The sequence below is a fragment of the Anomaloglossus baeobatrachus genome, chromosome 3 (assembly GCF_048569485.1).
Source record: "Anomaloglossus baeobatrachus isolate aAnoBae1 chromosome 3, aAnoBae1.hap1, whole genome shotgun sequence".
In the NCBI taxonomy this organism is placed as follows: Eukaryota; Metazoa; Chordata; class Amphibia; order Anura; family Aromobatidae; genus Anomaloglossus; species Anomaloglossus baeobatrachus.
In genome coordinates, this window is record NC_134355.1 from 237,103,474 (window position 1) to 237,129,524 (window position 26,051).

A 26,051-nucleotide genomic window follows, 5' to 3' on the forward strand; every position below is an offset into this window, starting at 1 on the left:
CATGCAACAGAAAAGTTGTCCCCAGGTCCCGCCAGGTCTCCCGCCGTCACCCCCTGTCAGCCCCCGGTCTTCCCTGTTACCTGGCTTCTGCTCCATCCCCGCGATCACTCCTCCTCCTTCTGGAAAACTGGCGGCGCATGTGCAGACAGCGGCTGTCAGCTGGATCCTTGCAAGCCGGGACACTGACCTCGCTGCTGCACATGCTGCTGCACTGTGGACTGGGGGAGAGTGAGTCCAGTAATCTGCAGCCACACTCCTCACATGGAGAGCCTGCTGTTCTAGAAAATGGGGGGTACGCTCTGTGAGCGTGCCCCTCATATCCTGGAATGAGGTTACTGCAGGTCACTCTGCCCTAGGTTGGACCGGGGCAGTGTGAGTGCAGTATTCTCAGATTACTGCACCCACACTGCTCATGGAGAGCTTGCTCTTCCAGAAAATGGGGGATACGTTCCCTGAACGTGCCCTCCATATTCTAGAAGGTCCAGAATCATCGAGGGACCTCCAAAATGGATTACAGCGACCGGAATTTGTTTATTTTAAATAAATTGGTGAAAAATGGAATGTTTTGGGGAATTTTTTTTTAAATACATTTTTTTTTTGTCTTTATTTTTTCTATTACTGAGTGAGTTAGTGATGTCAGGTATCTGTTTAGATTCCGTGACATAACTAACCCCAGGGCTTGATGCCAGGTGGCATTACAGCTGGTATCAACCCCGTATATTACCCCCTTTGCCACCGCACCAGGGCGCGGGATGAGCTGGGGCGAAGCGCCAGGATTGGCGCATCTAATGGATGCGCCACTTCTGGGGCGGCTGCGGCCTGCTATTTTTAGGCTGGGAAAGATTCCAATAACCATGGCTCTTCCCACCCTGAGAATACCAGACCCCAGTTGTCCGCTTCACCTTGGCTGGTGATCTAATTTGGGGGGGACCCCACGTTTTTTTTTTTTTTGTTTTGTTTTTAAAAAAAACGCCTGGGGAGCCCTCCAAATTGATCACCAGCCAATGTGAAGCTGTCAGCTGTGGTTTGCAGGCTACAGCTGTCTGCTTTACCCTAGCTGGCTATCAAAAATAGGGGGGACCCCACCTCGTTTGTTTTAATTATTAATTTTTTGGGGGGCTAAATACAAGGCTAGGCATCCTTTAGTGCCACATGAAAGGCACTAAAGGGCGCCAGCTTAGAATATGCAGGGCAGTGGGACGTTATATATGTTTGACATCTATCCATTCATCCATTGTAGCATTTTAGGCTGTGCGCCCACGATCGGGGTTTGCAGCGTTTTGGGCGCAATGTTTTCCCTGCGTCCATAACGCTGCGTTGTGCAGTAGAAGCAGAGTGGAAGGATTTTTAGAATCCCGTGCCCACTGTGCTTCATTTCTCCGCAGCATACACTGACCTGTGGCGCAGCTTCCCGAGCCTCAGCATGTAAATATATGTTGCTGAGACAAGAGTGTTCTCTGCAGGTAGCATAGAGCTCCACAGCAGCCTGAACCCAAATCGTGGGAATGGGCAGCTAGGTTCTCCCGTGGACAACACTCACATCTCTGCAGGAAGGCTGACACTGTGTACTAGACGCCGTGTCGCTGGATCATGGCCACATAGCCTAAAAGTGAGAAATTTGTTGCTACAGCAACATTTTTGTGAAGTACCTGTGGATTCAAAATGCTTGCTATACTCCTTCTGCTGTATAGGTACCCAAGGGCCCTGCAAATGTGACATGGTGCCTGCAATTTATTTCAACTTTTCCAGAATTCAAATGGTGCTCCTTCCATTCCAAACCCTCCCATTTATCCAAACAGAGGTTTTTGGCCACATGTGGGGTATCCCTGTGCTCATAAGACATTGGATAACAACCTGTTGGGTCCACGGTTTGTTGTTGCCTCTTGAAAAAGTAAGAAATATGATGCTAAAGCAACATTTTTGTGAAAAAAATGAAAATTTTCAATATGGCAACCTAAGCTTATCAAATTCTGTGAAGTACTCTTGGATTCAAACTGCTCACTATACACCTAGATAAAAGCCTTGAGGTGTCTTGTTTCCAGAATGGGGTCACTTGTGGGGGACCGCCACTGTTTTAGGCACCTTAGGGGCTTTTCAAATGCAACATAGCGTCCGCTAATGATTCCAGCCAATTGTGCAGTCAAATGGCGCTCCTTCCCTTCCGAGCCCTGCTGTGCACCCAAACAGTTGATTTTCATCACACATAAGGTATCAGCATACTCAGGAGAAATTGCACAATAAATCTTATGCTGATTTTTTTCCTTTTACACTTGTAAAAAAAAAAGCTACCTGGTTGAAGTAACAATTTTGTGGGAAAAATGTATTTTTTTATTTTCACAGCTCAACATTATAAACTTCTGTGAAGCACCTGGGGGGGTTCAGGGTACTCACCAAACATCTAAATAAATTCCTTGAGGGGCCTAGTTTCCAAAATGGGGTCACTTGTGCGGGTTTTCTGCTGGTTAGGTACCTCAGGGGATCTCCAAATGCGACATGGTGCCCGCAATCTTTTGCAGCCAAATTTCCTTTCCAAAATTCAAATATTGTTCCTTCCGTTCCAAGCCCTCCCATTTGTCCAAACAAAGGTTTCAGACCACATGTGAGGTATCACCGCGCTCATAAAAAAAGTGGGTAACAAACCTTGAGGTAAAATTTTTGGAATTACCTCTTGAAAAAGTGAGAAAATTGATGCTAAAGCAACATTTTTGAGAAAATTATTAAAATTTTCAATATGACAACGTAACAAAATCTGTGAAGTACCTGTGGATCCAGAATGCTCACTATTCCCCTAGATAGAAGCCTTGTGGGGTCTAGTTTCAAAAATGGCGTCACTTGTGAGGGGTTTCTTCTGTTTAGGTACCTTAGTGGACCTGTAAATGCAACATGGTGCCCGCAATCTATTTCAGCCAAATTTGCTTTCCAAAATTCAAATATTGCTCCTTCTGTTCCGAGCCCTCCCATTTGTCCAAACAGAGGTTTCTGACCACATGTGGGGTATCCGTGCGTTCATAAGAAAGTGGGGAACAAGTTTTGGGGTCAATTTTTTTGTGTTATTCTAAAAGTGAATAAATTTGGGTTAGAGCAACATTTTTAGGTAAAATTTAATTTTTGCTTTTTTCATTCCACATTGCTTTTGTTCATGTGAAGCACCTGAAGGGTTAATAAACTTCTTGAATGTGGTTTTGAGTACTTTGGGGGTTGCAGTTTTTAGAATGGGGTCACTTTTGGGTATTTTCTGTCATCTAGGCCTATTGAAGTCACTTCAAATGTGATGTGGTCCCTAAAAAAATGGTTTTGTACATTTTGATGTAAAAATGAGAAATCACTGATAAACTTTGAACTCTTCTAACTTCTTAACAAAAAAAAATTTTGGTTCCAAAATTGTGCTGATGTAAAGTAGACATGTGGGAAATGTTATTTATTAACTATTTTGTGTCACAGAAATCTCTGGTTACAGGTAAAAAAATTCAAAAGTTGAAAATTGCTAAATTTTCAAAATTTTTGCCAAAATTCAATTTTTTTCATAAACGCAAAAAATATTGTCAGTCTCAGAATCACCGGGATCCGTTGAAGCGTTCCAGAGTTATAACCTCATGAAGTGACACTGGTCAGAATTGCAAAATTTGGTCTGGTCATTAAGGTGAAAATTAGCTCCGTCACTAAGGGGTTAATTGTGTGTTTTTGTTGTTTTTTTTTTAAGACCAATAGGAAGGAATTAATTTAGTTGTAACTTTTTTTTTTTTCTTCAGTATATATTTTAGCTAGATGAAAGGCAATGAATAAAATAAATAGTATACATAGCTAAATAGATACAAAAAGTTAGGGATATTTTGCCTTTTGAGTGAAATTTATGGAAAACATTAAAAGTTCACTCTAGAATATTTTATTATGAAAGTAAGGCATTTAATAATAAGCATGCCATGATTATTTCCTCATTTCAAACTATTTATTGAGACACCCCCACCACTAGGGTTGGCTTTTATCACGCCACCCCCCCACCCAAAAAAAAGGTTAATTTCTCAATCTCCAGTCATATGGCATTGACCATCAATTACAGCTTAATAATGCGTCATGAGGCGCTGTCGTCTGTTGGGGCATGACATCGCACTCTTTTTGAAGTGTGGCCCTCTGATCATTGAGGTTCTGGGGTACAGATTTTACAATTCTTTACACAGTGACTCAGCTTCTCCAATAGGTTTTCTGTGAGATTCAGATCTAGAGACAGTGCATACCGCTCCATTTGAGGTACCCGGGTTTCCATCAGCTGTTCCCTAATTATGCGACCTTGATGAAATGAAGCATTGTTGTCCATGAAGATTCAATTAGGCATGTGTTGTTGTTCATGCAGAGGCACAATGACTGGACTAATGTTATTCAAGTAGTAGGGGCTCATCAATGTACCATTCACAAAGTGTGGGGCAATTCTGTATTGACTAGACATGCCTGTCCATACTGAAACACCACCACCAAAGGCTCATCTGGTGACCACAGTGGCTGATGCATAGCGCTCTCCTTGATGTCTCCAACATTTTTGGGTCCCATCATTTCTGCTTAGCCTGAATTGACATTCATCAGTGAACAGCACTGAGGCCCACTCGTCCTTCATCCAGCAAGACCATGCCTGTGTCTGGTGATGTGGTCAGGTACCTTTTACAGGTCAACTATCACACAGACCACGCTGATGTAAATGGTTTCAAATGGTCTGCTGTAACACTTGGGTGCCTTTCATAAATGTGCCTGGAGTTGGTTGGCATTCATCATCCAGTTCCAATTGGCATTGTTCTTAATGAATTAGTCATCAGTCTGGCATGTGGCAAAAGGACAGCCACTTCTGTGACAATTACAGTCTCTCTGTATCTCTGTTGCAACCTGCTAATGACACTCTAAGTTGAGTGGCTGCTTTCATATGACAACACCCTGCTTTGAAAACTGTCACCTTGGTCTCATGATGTTAGAATTTGGTATTTAAACAGTCTTCCTCATCATGCTCTTTACATTTTAATTAAACCCTAAAATGTATTGGGCGATTCAGGGATCAAACACCTGTTGTGAATTTTGTTATTAAGCTTTTCCTTAAAGAACAGCAAGTAGTGCAAAATGTACTGAAACATTGACTAGTTAGACATGTACATTCAACAGAGAGAGAAGGTCAGATTAAGTTCAAATGGAAAGGTTAGAGTGCATTTTAGGATCATCCAGAATTTTTACCCTAAAGTCAAATATCACTTAACTTTTTGTAAGTAGTATAAATTTGTTCCAGAAAATGAAGTACTTCTACCTGAAAATTTTATTAAAATTACGTATGTTTTGTTATCCACCTGTTTATTTCTTTTGTGTGTAGTGGTACAACACAAAAAAGGGAAAAAGTACGATGTGGGCATAATTTCACACACAACCCCCAAAATGAGCCTGACAAAATTGTTGGCACCTTTCCAAAATTGTAGGTAAGTAACTTTGTTTAAAGCATGCTATGCTCATTCAAACTTGCCTGTGGCAAGTAACAGGTGTGGGCAATGTGAAAATCCCACTTGAAACTAGATAAAAAGGATTGAAGTTGACTCTTTGCATTGTCTGTTTGTGCCACGCTGAGCATGGAGAATCGAAAGAAGAGACCTGTCTGAGTATTTGAGAACCAACATTTCTGAAAAATTTCAACAATCTCAAGGTTACAAGTCTATCTCCGTAGATCTTGATGTTCCTTTGTCTATGGTGCGCAACATAATCAAGATGTTTAGAACCCATAGCACTGGAGCTAATCTTTCGTGGATGGCATAGAAAAAATAATTAAAGGTTGCAATGCAGGATAGTTTGAATAGTGGATACGTATCCCCAATCAAGTTCCAAAGAAATTTAAGCTGTCCTGCAGGCTCAGGATGCATCAGTGTAAGAGCAAACTGTTGGTCTACATTTTAATTAAATGAAACACTATGGTAAGTAGACCCAGAAGGACCCCACTGCTGTCACACACATAAAAAAGCAAGACTTGTAGTTTGCAGAAATGTAAGTAACCAAGCCAACATCCCTCTGGGATTGCCCCATCAGGGCAAGCACATCTCCCTTTCCTGTGCACCTTTACTGTTAGTTATATACACACGGGTGTGTATAATTTTTCTATTTTAAGTGATCTAATAAGTATCAATAATTCTTAAGGGTTTCTATTTTGCATTTAAATAGCCATCACCCTTATGCATCCAAATAATTTTTCTCAAGCTTTTTGGTAAATCACATCATTTTACGATTTACTGAAAACTGAATGATGTTTACGAAGAAAAGAACACCATACCTACAGTAAAGTATAGTGGAGGTTTAAATACGTTTTGGGTTGTTTTGCTGCCGCTGGGCGCTTTGACTGTACGCAAGGCATCATTAAATCTCAAGATTACCAAAAGACTTGGGGTCGTAATTTAGTGCCCAATGTCATATAGCTGGGTTTGCATCATAAGTCATTGGTCTTCTAGCAGGACAATGACCCCAAATATACTTGAAGAAGTACCCAGAAATAGATGGAAACAAAGCGCTGGAGAGTTCTTAAGCAAATATGTGTAATTGCAATAATATCATCATCATCCATCATCTATCACCATCATCATCATCACCCCATCGCTCCATCATTCCATCATATCATCATCATCATTCCATCCATCATCATCATTCCATCATTCCATTCATCATCATCATTCCATCATTCCATCCATCCTCATCATCATTCATGTGCAGCATGTCAAATTAGTTGAGAATTGCTTTAGAACTATACAAATGCTCTACTTACTTTGCATTTCTTATCTGGATGACATCTGGTAGCATTTAATCTGTACACAATGCAATTTTGACTGAACTATGAGCTCCCAGCTGTGTTTTATTTTTAAGTCTCAGATTTTAGCATTGTGACATGAAAATTGGTTCAAGTAACGTGCCATGAGTGACATTTAATTTAACGGGCGTAGAAACATGTCTGTTTTAGTAGATAAAAATATGTTGCAAGTTTCGTTATTGTTATTTCTACAAATTAGAATATATTTTTAATTCTTTTATTTTCATTTTCTTTTACCTTTCTTGTGTATTACTTGGGATACCAGGATGCTGTCCCACTGCTGTCCACCTTGTCACTTTTAAATGCTGCGAGGCTGCTGCAAATAAAGGATGGCCTGACAATGTGATAACTTTTATATTTAAGTCACAGCGTTCTCTCAGCTTTCTGAATGACCGGTTGGACAGTATTACATCAGAAAGACTGTGTGGACAGCAATGTGAAGAATCTTCACTTACTTTTTCTTACCTCTGTTCTCCTTGTATAGCCAGAATTAGATCACAAAGATATGGTAAACAGCAGTCTGAACAGTCTATTATTACTTAAGTCCCCCTCTAGTATTTTTAGACCAGAAAGACAAGTGGACAACAGTGTGGAGCAACCTATTATTACCTCAACACCCATGGTATTGATTATTCAGAAACAGTTGGTGGACAGCGGTATGAGTAGTCCTTTCTTACTTCAGTACCCCTAATATATTTGATGTCCGATTTAGAAAGATTGGTTGGAAAGCCAGTGTGGGTAAGCTTCTCTGCTTGCTTAGCACTGCTGGTATCTCCTGTACTCCAGGGACACTTCATGAAGACTTGGATGCAAACTACCAGTCTTGATGTATTTGAGCCCTTGAGTGTCTATAAAAAAATAAGTAACATTGTCCTGTATACATAATATAGCATATTGAAAACCTAATGTATTTTTCAGAAAATATCACGTAATTTTGGAGATTGTTGGGAGTTTGGTCACAACAGACAGAAACTGGGTCGGCGCTGCAGTAAGCTGGCAGTGGGTGGCAGGAGTGTGGAGATCACTTGTGCCTCCCATTAAAGCAAAATTAAATATTCTCTGCTCCCCATGCCCATAATCCCACCGACCTCTTGGCACCAAGGTCAGTGATTAGTAAACCAAAAGGATAAGACTCCGCTTCACCATAAATAATAGGTGCTCAGAAAAAAATAGACAATACAATAGAGGAAACTTATGGCACACAAAGAGTGGTGAAAAATGATTTTTTTTAATGTATTTTTTTCAGTGATTTCTGCAAAAAGTCACACCAAAAACCCCTTATGCCAATGTTTCGGCTCTTTTAGGCAAGGCCTTTTTCAAGACAAAGGATCCTGGGGTGGACTAAAGCAGAGTCTGCAGAAATGGGTTGCAGAGAATATTATGGCATCATGGGTGATAGCACTTGCCAGTGCTGCAGGGAGACAGGGGGTAACTGTGGGTGAATGATGTGCTGGCACCTTTGGAAGCAGCTGGGAGTCTTGGACGGCGTCCTGTGTGCAGACTGTGCTGTGCGGCGGCCAGAAATCACTGAAAAAATTTTGGGCATGGGGAGCAGAGAATATTTATTTTGGATTAATATCTGCTTGGCAAGCAGGTGACATTGGTTTGCACACACTGCGTGAATGGCATTGACTCCAAGCACTGCCCATCACTTACACTACAAAATCAGTTGCTGGCATCCGATGAGATCGCCAGGGAAGGGAAGAGGAGTAGAATCCTTCTTTTTTTTTTTTTTTTAAAAAAATAAAATAATAATAAAAAAATATATAGATATATAATATAAAATAAATTTATATTCTTATTATTTTTCGGACAATAAGACACACCGGACCATAAGGCGCGCCATGATTTTAGAAGACGAAAATAGGACAATAAAATTTGAAGCAAAAATGTGGTCATGACACACTGTTATGGGGCAAGGATCTGCTGCTGACACTGTTATGGGGGTAATGTCCCCCCTGCTCATAATATACCCCCATCCTGCTCGCTATATACTCCCATCCTGCTATATGCTCTGTATCCTATGGTACAGAAAAAAATAAACGTTTATACTCCCCTTTCGTCACTCCCTGCAGCATCACTCATCCTCCTGTCTGTGTCAGCAGCAGTGCCGCTGACCTGTGTGGAGCAGTTCCCCTACAGCATCGCAATGTCCTCTTGTCTGCCAGATCGCTGATGTGTGTGTGGAGACTAGCGGTTGCCACAGGGATGACGTCATCTCTGTGCTCACCGCTCTCTTCACAGATCAGCTGGCCGGCAGACAGGAGGACATCACGATGCTGCAGGGGAATGGTGAGTATACCGTACTTATTCACTGCCCCCCTCACTGATGATGATGCGCGTGGGGCAATGAATATAGCTGCACATGATCATTCCAGGCTGTAGTTGCCAGGGGTGATCACACGGGCTGGCTCTTTACTATGCGCGCACCCCCGCCCATCATCCTGCCCACCTGTCAGCGCTGGCTTCAGCGCTGAGAGATGATGGGCAGGAGGATTGGTGTGCATATAAAATGAGCGGGCCCACGTGGTCACGGTAGGTGCTGCTACAGCCTACGAATGCCGCTGATGACCCGCTCCACCGCAGCACCCTCAATCCCCGCAGCCATGCCCTACATTCAGAGTATGACACATCCCCCCACTTTCCCCCAACATTTGGGGTGGGGTGGGAGTGCGTCTTATAGTCCGAAAAATACGGTATATATACCGTGTTTCCCCAAAAATAAGACCTAGCAGGAGTTTTCAGGGATGCTTAAATATAAGACCTCCCCTGAAAATAAGACCTAGGCTCGGTCAATAATGATGTGTAATGCAGTGGCAAAAAAAAATTAGACACTGCAGGACCCATTATAGACAGCGGACACCCCCTAAAGAAAGAGAGAAGACCCCCGATCATACTCTCCAGACGCCGTAGCAGGTGAGTGCATGAAGGTCCTGCGCGGAACGCACATATGCGCGTGCGCGCACACATCAGATCACATATACACACTCATCAGATCACATAAACACACATATACACACACACTACAGATCGCATCCAAACACACACCACATCCAGCGATATCGCTTGCTTCTCGACGGCGATACTGTGCATTGCAGTGACCTTCCAGGACCTGCCGGAGGATCACATGGCCCTGAAGCATGTGGTATCTCTGGATGCTGTGAGTGTGTGCACGCGTATGTGTGATATCGTGAGTGTGTGTGTGTGTATGCTGCCTGATGTGTGTGTGTGTGTGTGTGTGTGTGTGTGTATGTGATCGGATCTGAGAGTGTCGGCAGGAGGCAGAGGAAGAAGGCGTACAGGAAAGCTGCTGGGAGCGCCCACGGGAGAGCACAGGGAGGAATGATTATAATATAAATATATATAAAAAATTTTTTATATAGTTCTACATACCTGTATCTGTATGCTAGGATGAGCCCTGGATGGGGGATAATATACCAGGATGTATGACATGTATACAAGGAAGGGGCCCAGGATCTCCCGATAACAGTGCATCATATCCACATTTTCCCCTCACCCATGACAGCACCACGTGAGAGAGAGGTATCCGCCCAGCGAGGACAGGAAACCATTCTGAAATGAAAGGGCAGTACCTCTCCCCTTCATCAGTTGGTTTCCTGACCTTGATGAGAGACCTTGTTCTGGATAACGACGGTAAAAAAAAGAAGCTTGAAGACGAAGCCTGTATTTACTCAGCCCCGTCCTGTGTTCGGAAAAGAAGGGTGAGTCCTGTGGCGCTGTGCTTTGGGGCTGGAAGCGCCGTCCACCAGCCCTTAGGGAACCTTGTGTCCGTGCGGGAGTGTGCCCGAGGGTCCATCTCATGGGTTCTGGACCTCTGCTCTGTCCCCCCCCACCCACCTTGCGCTCCACTTCTGGCGGTAGGACTTCCAGATGTGGCGCGCTCTGGGAAGCGCGCAAGGCATGCAGGGTAAAGGAGGCGTGCTTGTGTGACATCACCGAAAGAAGATGGCGGCGCCCATGCAGCAGCAGCGGCGGCGGTGTATCCGGGCGAAACGGAAGGCAATGGCGCCCACCGTCCAGGCACATACAAGAAGGGGGAGGCGCCATATGGGACCGGAAGGCGGAGTATCGCTGATATAAAGGACACTTACTGGCAGACACGGGCCCTTGTGCCTACATCCCAGGATGGCTACAGACAGGCAGCAGCACTCTCCGGAGCGCTGGCAGCATGCACGTAAGAACGGTGGCCGTTCTAGTGACACAAGCCGACCCGGACATGACAGCCAGAAGAGCAAATCCTCTCGCAGCTCCACAACTTCTGCAAGACCTGTGGATGTGCTGACGCAGCCTCCAGAACAGGTACCCATGTTCTCCCATGGTGGGTGAGTGAGCTTCGTGAATTTCACCTTACTCATAGGTCCCTTGTGGTTTCCCTTTTGCTTTTGCATAATTAGGTGGCTCCTTAAAAGTCCACATCCAAAAAGAAATATAAGGAGTGTCCCTTGTGCAGAGAGCCGCTCTCTGCTCAGTGGCAGAAAAATTATGTGCAGCATGTATCCATAGCAAAATTGCGGAAGAGTCTCCAGGGTTTTCGTCGGACCTTAGGTCAGTCATTAGATCCGAGGTTCAAGATTCCATGAAAGCCTTCTTGAAAAAAAGAAAAAAAAAGAAATCAAAGGCAGCAAACACTGATTCCGTTTCTTTCGCCTCGTCAAGTGCTTCTTCACACTCAGACTCCTCATCTTCTGATAGTGATGTGGGAGGCAGGCCATGCTTCTCAATCGATGATGTCGGTAATCTGGGTAAGGCAGGAAGGGTGATTATGGGCCTAACAGATGAGAAATCCCACAAGTCCCTTGAAGATTTTATGTTTGGAGGATTGGAGAAGAAAAAGAAGCATACCTTCCTGGTAAATGCTAAAAAAGAAGCACTTATTCTGAGTGGAAGCGTCCCGACAAAGCAGGAACTCTCCCTTCCTCCTCAAAAGGAAGTATCCTTTTGATGACACAAAAACGGAATTATGGGATAAAGCCCCAAGATGCGGTAGTTGCAAAATCCTGTAGGAAAGGTGGCATTCCCCTGGATGATTTGGGAACATTGAAAGACCCCCTAGACAAAAAAGCAGACAGATGTCTTAAGCACTTGTGGGAAAAATCAGCAGGAGTTTTGAAGCCGGCTATAGCCAATACCTGCACAGCCCATGCTTTAATGATCTAGCTACAACAAATTGTAGCTCAGCTGAAGGATAAAACTCCTCGAGAGAAAATCCTTTCTAAATTACCACTGCTGCAAGGAGCAGAGGCATTTCTTGCCGACTCATTAGCTGATGCCATCAGGCTGGGAGTCCATTTTGCAGGATTGTCTAATCTAGCCAGAAGGGCATTTTAGTTTAAGGGTTGCCCAGGGGACCTGCAAACCAAGCATAAGTTATGTTCAGTGCCATGTGACGGTCAGCTCCTTTTTGGTAAACAGCTGGAAGATGCGTTGGAGAAAGCATCCGATTCCATGAAGTCCTTCCCGAGGTTCCACTCAGGCTCTTCTCGTACTTCCTTTTGGAGGCAAGGATTCGGCAAGGGCAAACCTCCGGATTGTCGGAATTGGGAGCGCAAGCCTAGACGAGAGTCAGGATTTATGTTTGGTGGTTCCACCACCTCCTCGAAGAAGTCAGCCCAATGACGCCAGGCTACAAATTGGTGGACGCCTTTCTCATTTTCTGGGAGCATGGGAAGGTATTTCCTCGAACACCTACATGTGGGCGATAATAAAGGAAGGTCTCTAGTTGCAATTTCTCCTTCAACCCCCGCAGCATTTCATCATCACGCCTCTTCGGAGGACATTAGAAGAACAGGCTCTGGAATTGGAAATTATAGGATTATTAAACAGGCAAGTCCTTTGCGAGGTTTCACCTTTAGAAAGAGGAACAGGATTATATTCCCCTCTTTTTCTTGTAAAGAAACCAGATGGTTCCCTCCGAACCATTATCAACCTCAAACGTCTCAACCGGTTTCTTCAGAATTATCCATTCAGGATGGAATCCATTCAGTCTGCCATAAAGCTGTTGTTCTGCGACTGTTATTTGGCAGTGATAGATGTAAAGGACTCCTATTACCATGTCCAAATCCATCAAAAATATCAACGGTTTCTCAGACTGGCTCTTTACATCCAAAACAGACTTTGTCACCTTCAGTTCAGAGCACTTCCCTTCGGACTGTCTATCGCCCCCAGGATCTTCACAAAAATAGTGGCAGAAATGACGGCTTACTTGAGAATCCAGAATATACTACTTGTTCCTTATCTAGACGACTTCCTGGTGGTTGGCAACTCCAAGCAACAATGTGCAGAACACCTGCAGTACCTCCAGAAGATCCTGCGAGTCCTGGGATGGATTATGAATCACGAAAAAATCGAGATTAGAACCTGCTACGACTCAAACTTTTCTCGGTCCCACACTAGCCTCAGAGCATCAGTTATGCCTTTTGCCAGCAGAGAAGATACTCAAGTTGTTAGAATTGTCCCTAAGGGCAATCCGCCATCCCAAAATGTCTCTGAGACAAGCCCTGGGCACTATGACATCCTGTTTCCTGGTGGTTTCATGGGGACCAGATCCACTCGAGGGCTCTCCATTGGCAAATTCTGTCTGCCCAAAAAGCATTAGAAGGATATTTAGAAGGGGACGTCATTCTCTATTCGACGGTTAAGAATTCCCTACTTTGGTGGACGTCTATAGACAACCTGTCCGTGGGCGTTCACTGGCTACCACAGCATCGGAAGGTGGTCACTACCGATGCCAGCTAGTCCGGCTGGGAAGCTCACCTCCATGAGCAGATATCCCAGGGCTGGTGGTCAGCGCAGGAAGCTGGGGGTACACATCAGACACTGGGGCATATACATCTCAGGAGAGGCTAGTGCATATACATCCCAGGAGAGGCTGGTGCATATACATCCCAGGAAGGGCTGCGGCATATATATCCCAGGAGGGGCTGCGGCATACACATCCCAGGAGGGGCTGCGGCATACACATCCCAGGAGGGGCTGCGGCATACACATCCCAGGAGGGGCTGCGGCATACACATCCCAGGAGGGGCTGCGGCATACACATCCCAGGAGGGGCTGCGGCATACACATCCCAGGAGGGGCTGCGGCTTACACATCCCAGGAGGGGCTGGGGCATACACATTCCAGGAGTGGCTGGGGCATATACTGTACATCCCAGGAGGGGCTGGGGCGTATACATCCCAGGAGGGGCTGGGGCGTATACATTCCAGGAGGGGCTGGGGCGTATACATTCCAGGAGGGCCTGGGGCGTATACATTCCAGGAGGGGCTGGGGCGTATACATTCCAGGAGGGGCTGGGGCATATACATCCCAGGAGGGGCTGGGGCGTATACATCCCAGGAGGGGCTGGGGCGTACACATCCCAGTAGATGCTGGGCACGGGCAGCACTGGAGGCACAAAGAGCACTAGGAGGCAGCACAGAGAGCATTAGGTGGCAGCACTGACAGTACTACGTGGCAGCATGGACAGCACTAAGGCAGCAAGGCGAGCTCTATGTGACAGCACTAGGAGGCAGCATGGATAGCACTAGGAGGCAGCAAGGAGAACACTGATAACAGCACTAGGAGACAGCACAGAGATCATTAGGTGGCAGCATGGACAGCACTAGTAGGCAGCAGGGAGAGCTCTATGTGGCAGCACTGACAGCACTAGGAGGCTGCACGGGTTACACAGCACTGAGGGGGTACACAGTACTTGCGGCTACACACAGAACTAGGGGGTACACAGCACTGGACAGAGGGGGCAGCGATGGGTTGCGTACTCTCAGTACTGGGGTGAGAGGAGTCACACAGCACAGGTCCGGGAGGCATGTACAGCAAGGAGGCATCAGCTGCACCTCTTCTTCTGTGATTGGAGCCAGCGCGCTGCTTACCCCTAGAATGTACAAGCTGCAATCAGATCCTGAAAAGAGCCTGTACATTCTAGTATGGGCTGCAATCAGGATCTGGAAGAAGCCCATACATTCTAGCATCTACTCAGAGTGTGTGCGCTTCCTCACATCATGCACTGGGATTTAAAGGATCGGCGGCCGGCAAAAGCGCGGCTGCTGCTCAAGCACTGCGGTTCCCTGGAATGTGCCCGGGGGCCATAGAAAAAGTAATTGCGGTCCGCAGGTTCCCCACCCCTGGTCTACAGTCTCATACATAAACCACCAAGGGGGCACACAATCCCCACCCCTCATGCAGGCATCTTACAGTCTTTTTCACTGGGTAGAGCAAAATCTCCTCTCCCTCTCAGCTCTACACTTAAAAGGGCTTCTAAATACCACGGCAGATTACCTCAGTCGCCATCAACTGCGACAAGGAGAATGGTAGACGAATCTTTCAACAGATAGTGACTCTGTTGGGAACGCCGCAGATAGACCTGTTTTTCCACCAGGCTAAACAGGCAGGTAGACCAGTTCTGTTCCCTGAACCCAGCAGACCAACCCTTCGCAGATGATGCACTTCAGGTTCCTTGGACCTTCAGACTAGCTTATGCCTTCCCCCAATTGTCATGCTACCGACGGTTATACAGAAGATCAGGGAGGATTGGGCAAGGGTCCTTCTCATTGCCCCCTTCTAGCCCAAGAGGCCATGGTTCTCTTTCCTGAGGACAATGTCGCTCACAGATCCTTGGGTTCTGTGGGAGATTCCGGATCTGTTCGTGCAGAGACCAGTATTCCACGTACAGGAGAAGGGGTTCCATTTAACAGCTTGGAACTTGAGAGGTCGTTGCTGATGCTCAAGGGGTTCTCCTCTGAACTAGTCTCTACATGGCTGAAGAGCTGTAAACCGGTTACCACTAAAATCTATGGGAGCGTGTGGCAAAAGTTCCTTTCATTTATAAATAGTCCCTTGGTTACGGAGGTTCTTATTCCATACATGTTAGAATTCTTGCACAAGGGGTTTGACCTAGGGCTAGCAGTAAACACTGAAGGTTCATGTTTCTGCCTTAGGAGCCTTATACAATTGTAAGCTGATAAAAATATATATCTTTAATTAGTCAACTAGCTAAAATAACTGTCAGTACAGTCACATGAAAAATAGCCACTAAAAGCTGAATGAATGGTGAGATAAGGACAAGTACGCCAAATATCGATAATCCGGGATAATGTTAGTTAGGCAGGGGTGGGCTAATGCTCTCCCTTTAGCTTCCCCCTACCTACCAGCGGAGTGTAAACACCCTAACACTTGGTGCCCCCCGCTTTTTCATGGTTTGTTGATAATTGGATTCCTTAGATTTACTACTTGTGTGGTATACTTTTTACAATTGTAACCTGGCAGCCAACCAATGGGTTAAAAGATTTATTAAAGCTTGTGATAGACAAAACCAATAGTCATGCCTAAAGTTCCACCGTTGGATCTGAATTTAGTTTTGGATGCCCTCACGAGTCCTCCCTTTGAGCCTATTGCCAAAATCTCCCTAAAGTTGCTAACATTAAAGACGATTTTGCTAGTGGCATTGACGTCAGCATGCAGAGTTAGTGATTTACAAGCCTTATCGGTAGTACAGTCCTACACTCAGGTATTCGATGATAGGCCGGATCAGGTCTTAATATGACCCTATCTCCCAAAGGTCACCTCTCGATTCCATAGAACACAGGAGATAGTTCTGCCCTCTTTTTCCAGCCATCTTTCAAATCCGGGGAAACACAGATTTCACACGTTGGATGTTTGTAGGTTTGTAGAGCCCTACTTCAATACATCTCAGTGACACATAGTGTGAGGAAAACTCAGTCCTTATTCATAGCCTTTCAAGGTAATAGGAAAGGTCTGGGGGTATCAAAAAGCACTCTCTAGGTGGATTAGTGAGGCCATTGCTTTAGCCTACTCATCTAGTGGGTCTGCCATCCCTGTGGACTTAAGGGCCCATTCCACCAGAGCGGTGTCGACCTCCTGGGCTGAGAAGGCACAGGTATCTATTGACCAGATTTGTAGGGCCCGCTACCTGGTCCTCACAATCTACTTTTTTCCGTCACTATCGGTTGGATCTATCCTCCTCGGCTGACCTCTCGTTTGGTAAAAGGGTGCTTGAGGCGGTGGTCCCTCCCTAATAAGTTATTCTCTGAAAATCTCTCATGTTGTGCTGTCATGGGTGAGGGGACAACACCAAGGTTACTTACCGGTAGCCGGTTTTCCCAGAAACCATGACAGCACCCATATAATACCTCCCTTTCTCACCCTTGGTGTACACTACTCTGGGTGTGCATGTGTGTGTTATAGTTGGTGATGGAATTAAGTTCTAACGATTGTTTGAGGTCCTCTTATTCTCTGTAAACCAACTGGATTAAGGGGAGAGGTACCACCTTTTTATTTCAGAATGGTTTCCTGTCCTCGCTGGGTGGATCCCTCTCTCTCACGTGGTGCTGTCATGGGTTCTGGAAAAACCGGCTACCGGTAAGTAACCTTCGTGGGTTTTTTTGCTTCAAGTGTGTGTGTGTGTGTGTGTGTGTGTGTGTGTGTTTGTGTGTTTTTTACCCATTTTCCAACCTCTAAAACCCAGGTGCATCTTATGGTCCAGTGCGTCTTCTGGTCCAAAAAAATACGGTATATCACTATATGAAATAGATACAACCTATCCTCAAAAGAATACCATATTTATTCAGAAGGTGCTAATATATCAAAATAATGGTACCACTGGCATGAAGAAAGGTTGCTGAGCCTCACAAGTCCTCTCCGAGCACCATCCTCATTGTTGCTACTTGGTGCACTAATACATTCTTTCTTTTCACACTTGTGCAAGTCAAAACTATTGGTGCTCTCAAACTATACTAATCGGGACACATACAGCTCATTTCTTGTAAGATGAGGGGGCCCACCTATTCAAATGGCCATTTAAGTAATCTTTTTTTCTTCTCTCTCATGATACTTGTGTGAAGGCTGTAGGCACCATATTCAAAGTACAGGATAGAGTTAACTTAGTGAGAGTAGAACACATGAACAAAGATTTTTATGGTTAGTAAGTTTTCTCATTAATATTGACTTGCCACTAATGAACTCTATAGTTACCTACTGACAAGTTTCAACTTGTATATCATAACCATTCCACAAGTTAAGGATCCTTGAGCAAGTATCAGCAGAGACTTATTGTAGCGAGGACTGGCGTTCAGTTCTGCTAACATTTATGCCACTGCCTGTTTCATAAAATAATTCCAGTTTTCTGACTTTGTGTATGATGGCTTCTCCATGCCCTATCTACCCTTTAGACCAGGGGTCTTTAACTCAGCCAGGTAAATGTGTCACATACTGAAAAACATTGAATATGACGGGCTGTGTTTTTTGTGGGCCACGATGACATGTCAGATCGACAGACAGATACTTTATTAACCTTAAATTTTTGGCATGTCTGTTTAATGTGTATCGTATGAGTTATGGTACAGGTCTTTCTTACGTCACTTTTTACATAAAACAGCTTTTTTTTATTGCAAATTTTTTTTTCCGTAATTATATATATATATATATATATATAATATATATATATATATATATAATATATATATAATTATATTTTGGTTATTAGGTCTTCCAATTGGCCCCATACACAAATATTGTTTTACAAATAGCGCCATTTAGTCATTTTGAAATAATGTCTCCCATTCTGCCATTCTTTAATCACACATATGGAGAAAAAAAAAATTATTATTCTCATATGATTTCGTACCCTCGGCAAACTGCGTCCTACTCCTGCACAGCCTGGGTGGCGAATAGGAGTGTCTTCCTGCACGGTCGCGACGGAGACACATCATCGGCTGATTTAGGTATTGCGATGCAGAGAGCTGGTCTCTACGCTATAATACATTTCAATTGAATGGGCGTCCCGTCCCTGCTTTAATAATCATGAGATTGTAGATTTATGTACAACTAAAAGTATTTCTTGTTACTTGTTGAACCATTTATTGTATGTATGACTGTATGTGTAATATGTATGTGTGTATACAAAAAAAAATAAAATTAAAATTTGGAAGAGATTCCAGTCTAGACTGTTGTGTTGTATTGTATATAGTAAGGAAGTTTACTAGATGTTCTGTTCAGAACTATTGAATTGATTGCTAATCCATGTCGCATTTTTATGCTTGTTTAAATGGAAAAACAAAGGTATGGTTGAGGAAAGGCAATGGTGGCTTCTCTAAGGCTGCTTGATTCAGGTAAAATATATCTTTGTACCCTGTTAGCCAGTAGATAGAAATAAAATGTATAAAAGAGCTGAGTTCTGGCTAACTGAAACGATATTGATAAATAGCAAGCTTTTGAGACTACTCTGGTCTCTTCTTCAGGCATGGGACTCGACCGGAACTGTCAGTGTTAAAGGGTTGGCGGGGTGCGGGGCATGACCCCACACTTTAAGCTAGAGTGCTTCAGGTCACCAGAGGTCATACTGTGTGAACCTGGGTATGACCTCCAGTGAACTGAGTGATGTTGATGCTGCCAGCCGGGTCGCCCTTGTCAGTGTTTCCTGGAGCTGGGAGAGATCGGACAGGTTTTCGGTCTCTCCAGGCTTGAATGTAGCAGAGCCAGGAAAGTCGTGGGACATCGTGTGGATTACGGCTGAACTTCCAGGATGTTTTGGGGGTTAATAAAGAGAGTGCTGTATTTTATTTCAAATAAAGGATTTTTCTGTGTTTTTTTTGTTTTGTTTTGAATTAGGGTTAGTGATGAGGGGGCCTCCTAGACCTCTACCCTGGGCTTTGTGACAGCTGTGGGCTGTTATTAACCCCTATTATCCTGATTGCCACTGCACCAAGGCAATCGGGAAGATCCGGGTAAAGCACTGGAATTGTCTCATCTAATGGATGTGACAATTCCAGGGCGGCTGCAGGCTGCTATTCTTAGCTTGGGGGGCTCAGAATAAGCATTGACCTCCCCAGTCTGAGAATACCAGCCTCTGTCGGGCATTATCATGGCTGGATATCAAAATTGGGGGAGACCATAGTACGGGGGGACCCTACGCCAAATTTTTAAATTTATTTTTATACCACGGTACTGACTTGCAGAGAGCGTCTGTGATTGGTTGCAGGCAGATGCTGTCATACAGGCTGGGGGCGTGTCTCACTGCAACCATTCACAGATGCTAAGATGGCCGGTGGGTGGGGAAAGCAGTGCATATGGATGAGCCTAATGAGCGGCCCAGGAAGTGAAGAGGCTGCAGGAGCGGTGTACAGCCATGCCGGAGCCTCTGCAAGAATGAAGCATTTACTTCATTGCTATTTTCTCATTCATTCTTTTTTTCATTTCCCGAGGATCCATATCAAACAGAATCCTGAGCCCGGGTCCAGCACCTGGGTAAGTTTGAAACCGCACGGATCCGTACTTTTTCAGACTGGCTCTGCCCATCTCCATTTAGGACAGGTTCTAACTAGAGATGTGCGGACTCGCAGAAAACTGGGACTGGTGAGTCCCTGTTATCCTTTTTTTTTTTTTTTTTTTTTTTTTCCTTCCAGTTCTGACCAAGAATGTGTTCCCCCATATAAGTCTGAGGATCAGAAACCAGAGATTAAAAATGTTGGTAGAAGGGATGGGGAGATAGTGCATCGGTGAGTTAAAATTGCACACTCCTGTCATGGTGGCACACTGCTTCCAGGTCTTGCATTCACTTCTGGAGCAGCGTTCATTGAATATGCATTGCTTTTCCTGTGATTTCTTGCAGTCAGCCACGCTCCCAGACTGAGTGGCATGGTGTCATGGCAGACATGATTATTAGCTGCACCCACAAACTAAAAATAGTAACTTGCAGCCGCCTAGAATTGTCACATCCATTAGATGTGACAAACCTAGCTCTACCCGTCACCCTGGTGCGGTAGCAATCTGGGTAATAAGTGGTTAATAACAGCCCACAGCTGCTACTAAGCCCTAGATTAGTAATGGCAGGTGTCTGAGACCCCCCATATCACTAATATGTAAGTGAAAGTTAATAAACACAGACATCAAAAAAACACCATCTTTCACCCCTTTTATTAACCCCTAAACACCTTTTGTAGGGTCGACCTAATCCACAAAATGTACCACGGCGATTCCAGCTCTGCTACACCTGTCAGAGTGCGTAGCAATTGAGCATGACTGCCCACTGTGAGCTCCACGGAGAGAATGCATAAGCCACGATGACTGGTTGCAGTCAGATGCGCCCCCAGCCTGTGTGATAGCATCTGCCTGCCACCAATCAGAGGCCAGGTTTGGCCGGTGGGCAGGGGAAGCAGTGCATATGGATGAGTTATGATGAGCGGCCCAAATAGGCCACAGGAGCAACATACAGCCGCGACAGAGCCTTGGTAAGTATGAAGCGCTTGCTTCATTTTTATTTACTTTTATTTTTCATTTTTATTTTTCTTTTTTTCTTAACTTTTACAGTCTGGGTCCGCCTACCACTAGTTCTAACATCTGTGGTATTACTATAAATAGCAACCAGAACTGCTGTATATAGCTAAAAATGACTGTTTCCTATAAATGCCAGCCACAGGCAGGGTTTCACAGGTGTATCGTCATGACTGGCACAAGGATCTTCAGGATCAAGTCATTGTTGTATCAAGTCATTGACAACCCACATTATTTATGCAGATAAAATTGACTTCCTGCAAAATGAAATTTGCACCAAATAATTAAATATCCAGCCTGAAAATAAAATCAACATATGCATTAGATGGGATTTGCTAGTGCTGTTTTTTGTTGGAAATTTTCATTCTGAAAATTAGCAAAAAGTTTTTTCCCTTCACCACGACAGCGCCACCAGAGAGAAAGGTCCGTCCATCTTAGGACAGGAAACCCACTGAAATAAAAGGGTGACACCTCTTTACCGCATCAGTTTTGGTTTCCTGTCCCAGGATGGGAGACCCAGAAGAGCTGTGGCACTAACACTGTGAAGGCGGCAGAATCCTGGGGCTGTGTGGAGCTGGGATATAGCGGATTCAATGGCCTTAGCCCTGGTTGCGTCCTCGGGGGTTTTCACTTCTGAGGACAAGAGAAGGGGATCCTCATACCTGTGGTGCATCGTGTAGAAGCAGCTCGGGCGGTCTTGGTTCGGCGCCCGGCGGCTGTTCCTGCCAGGGCCGCCTCTTCCTCCCCGGATGACGTCCCTACCCGGTGGCTGTCCCAGCAGGTAGTACATGCATCTGAAACTTGCTCCCGCTTCAGGACGTCGGCCGGAGGTGACGTCACAATAGGCGTCGCCTCTGCGCATGCGCGGTGGGCGGCAAGATGGTGCTGCCTACCGCTGGTGGAAAAAAATTAAATCAAATAGCAGAATACCCAAGGGATCCACAGTATCAACCTAAGCAAATAGCTGAATCCAGACAGAAAATTAGGTACTAAAAGGGAGACCTAAAATATAACTTTTATTTCACGTGCTTAATAAAAAGTGAACCTAGGCTCACTAAGAGTAAAACCAACAAACCACAGACATAAATATGTCCTGTTATGTACAGGGACAAAGAAACAGACCAATAAATTCTTGGCCCTTGGTGATAGGGTACGGCAAATGATGGCCTCAAAGTTGAACTGAGGATACTACCAAAAAGAGGACCCCCACCATAAGAAAGTTAACAATAACTCTGAGACACATCCCTACTCATTCATAGGCTGAATATAACAGACTTGGGGCATGTGTCACAGAAATCAAAGGTATATGTTAACAATTATCCTGGAACATATCCCTCCTCACTCATAGAGCTGAATTCAAAATCAGCATAAGGGCATGTGTCACAGGTATCAAACATGGACCATAGGGAATCATAATCAATTGTCCCATCAAGGAACGATCTTACCCGGTCCAGCTGATGTTTTGGAAGGGCGGCAATTGGGAGGACCACCAATGATGGCTTATCCAGGGGGGGCTGTCCACCAGCTCGTCAGATCCCACAATGATAATGCCAGACGGTCACTTCCATATTACGGCAGAAACTCACTCCCAACGCGTTTCATGGAAAACAATCATCAGGGGAGTAGGTGAGTTAAATCATATATGGCCCATATCATCCTATGTGGCCATTTCCATATGCCCAAAGAGATTCTAAACAAAACAAAATACAAAATAAGCCCTTCATATAGAGACAAGAGTCGAGGCCCATGTCCTCTGTCCCACAAATCGTATACTCACCGCACTCCTAGGTGCGTCAGTCATACACCCATTCAAAGTTGCCGCGCTCCGTTCCCGGAAGCGGGCTCCTTCTTATAGAGGGGCGCATGCGCAGTAGCCACGTTCAGGCCGATGACGCGCGCTCCCAGAAGACATCGAAACCGGAAGCACGCGTCACCGGCCGCCGCATCACCACAATGGGGGCGCGGCCTCATCAGGTAGCGTCATGTCCTGGTGAGTGACGCCTGCTAGGGAACACAAATCAGAGCGTAGATCGCGCTGTCATGGCAACGCACAAACGCTCCAGCTCCGCCCGCAGTGCATCAATGTTAAAGATACCATATTCATGAGTTAATATATGGTGGGTAAGAGTAGCTTATGACAGCAGCATACATTATAATATTAGTACAGTATAGACCCGACCACAGGTGCCCTGTTGGCATTAATGCACAGGAGAGTTCCACCCATAGAGAGGGGACACATTCGTAAGAGCAAAGCAAAAAATGACATGATCCGGGACATGTATTAAGGAAAATTCCCTAAGGATACATATCTTATGTCCACATGTCACCTCTGCAAAATGGCATTTATTTAAATATTCCAGTGACATAGTTGTAGATATAAAAATCTGAGTGAGGAGCGACCAGTAGGAGCAGAAACGGAGAATACCCAACTGCATACCAGGCATACACACTGGGGAAAGAAAGGGGGGGTAAGTGGGGGGGGGGGGGAGAGTGGGGGGGAACTTTATATAGAGCGGCATGGAAAGACCAAGGCATGGAATAACAATAGGGGGGGGGGAAAACACCACTTAAGGTGCAAGGAACCTGCTCAGCTGTCAACCTAGCAAACCCTCTGACCCTACCTAACATGTGGGGGTCGGCACCCTAAAAAACCCCCCACGCCCATTGGTGCCCCCACTCGGCCGTCGTCTCTCCCTCCTGAACTTACCCTGAACCCTGCAGTGCTCCTAAAGGAAGGGAGTGAAAGACAGGGACTCATTGAGGCCCATTGGTGCCATAGTATTCAGACTATAGATCCAGAAGCACTCCTTTCGAAGTATCGTCTTGTCCCAATTCCCACCCCTGATAGGGGGGCGAATGAGGTCAATCCCCATAACCGTAAAGCTTTTTAAGTCGCCATCATGGAAATTGTTGATGTGCCTCGCAACCGGTGTGTCATTTTTCTTGAGGATATCATTTTTGTGTTCGCCCACACGATTTCTCAGTTCTCTAATTGTTTTTCCAATATACAGTTTTCCACACCTACACTTAACCCTGTATATGACTCCCCTTGACTTGCAGGTGATCAATGATCTTATGGAGAAACTCTTTTTGTTGTTGTAGTTGGCGAACTCCCTTCCTTCCTCAATGTATCTGCAATTGACACAGTCATGACATTTGAAACATCCATGGGCCGCATTCATTGCTCCCACTGGTCCATCCTCACTGAAATGGCTATGGACAAGTCTATCACCCAGGGACTTAGCCCTCCTATAGGTAATAGAAGGATACGTCAAAAGATGTTTATCAATCAGTGGATCCATTTGTAGGACGTGCCAATACTTCGAAAGAATACCCCTAAAGGCACCCGCCCCATTGTTATACGTGGTAATGAATCTAAGGATCTCAGCAGGACTCTCCTTCTTCTGATTGGGGTTCAGAAGTTTAGTACGATCCACCTTGCGTACCTCGTTGTAAGCCTTGTGAATAATGCCATCAGGATAACCTCTCTCTTTTAGGCGTCCCATTAAATCAACCGCCTGTTTGTTAAAGCCCACTTCCTCTGAGCAGTTACGCCGCATCCTTATGAATTGCCCCTTTGGAATTCCTCTCTTTAGGGGAACAGGGTGAGCACTTTCCCACTTCAACAGGGAATTCGAAGATGTGGCTTTTCTAAACGTGCTGGTGACCAACCGACCGTCAGGCCCCTTCTCCACCATCACATCCAGAAAAGGCAGTTTATCCCCACCGATCTCACTGGTGAACCTCAGGCCAATCTCATTGTCGTTTAATTTAGCCATAAAATGCTGGAAGTCACATAGTGGGCCCTTCCAGACAACGAAGACGTCGTCAATGTATCTAAGCCATAGGACGACGTCCTCGGTGTCCAGGTGGCCGCCAAATACCACAGTCTCCTCCCACCAGCCCAGGAGGAGGTTAGCATACGATGGGGCACAGCAACTCCCCATCGCGGTCCCCCTGAGCTGGTGATAGAAACTCCCTCCAAAGGTAAAGGCATTTTTTGTCAAACAAAATTCAAGTGCCCTCATCACAAAGTCATTGTGTTGGCGAAATTGGCTTCCTCTGGATTCAAGGTAGTACTTGACAGCTCCCATTCCTGCTGTATGTGGAATGGAGGAATACAACGCTTCTACGTCAATGCTGCACAAGAGCATCCCCTCCTCCAAGAAGATACCCTCTATGCGGCACAGAAAGTCTGTTGTGTCCCTGAGGTAGGAATTGAGGGACAGCACAAAGGGTCGTAAGATTTTATCAATGTAGATGCTCAGTTTCTCCGTTATGCCTCCTATACCTGAAACAATGGGGCGACCCTTTAAGGGATTTAAACCCTTATGCACTTTGGGTAAAGTGTAAAAGGTCGCCACCACTGGAAAGGTGGGTAATAGGAATTCATATTCATTCTTATCAATAATGTTGGACTCCAAAGCCTCCCCCAATAGGGTTTTCAGTTCTTCTTTATACCCCGCAGTGGGGTTGGCGTCCAACTTAGCATAGCAGAGTTTATCACTAAGGATCTTTAAGCAGATCTCTTTATAGGCGCTGGAGTCCAGTATCACCACATTCCCCCCTTTGTCAGAGGGCTTTATGGTGATACTGGAGTCCCTCTCTAAATCCTTGAGACTGAGCATCTCACTTTTAGTCAGATTATATTGACTACCATAGGACCCCCTGCTGCTCCTAACATCCTCCATCACCAAATTGACAAAGATGTCAACAGCATCGATCTCCGTCATAGTGTGAGGCATCCTAACACTCTTATTTTTCAGATTAGTGAAGGGCCCTTCACCAAAATCATTCGGGTTCATATCTCCAAGATGGAAGAGTAACTTTACATCTTCAAGGAGTTCTCCTGGAATCCCTAATTCAGCGGAACTTTTTTCTTTCTGTTTCTCAAAGAATTTTTTCCATTTAAGGCGTCTGGCAAAAAGATGCAGAT

At 45.1% G+C, this 26,051-nt stretch overlaps 1 protein-coding gene across 10 annotated transcripts in view; it reads left to right on the forward strand.

Annotated features, from left to right (window-relative positions):
- The window catches only part of PDE10A (phosphodiesterase 10A), a 699,109-nt gene that overhangs the window by 238,053 nt on the left and 435,005 nt on the right, over nt 1–26,051 (forward strand). For 2 of the 10 annotated variants that reach the window (XM_075339768.1, XM_075339771.1), the window contains exon 1: nt 5,372–5,444. The exons of 7 other annotated variants lie outside the window; for them this stretch is intronic. Coding sequence is in view for 1 of the 3 variants with exons in the window: in XM_075339766.1 (XP_075195881.1) it covers nt 5,342–5,444 (103 nt within the window). In the remaining 2 variants the exon portion in view is untranslated. Of the gene's footprint in view, nt 1–5,341; nt 5,445–26,051 lie in introns of those variants that run through there. One more of the 10 variants, XM_075339766.1, reaches the window with a different exon arrangement.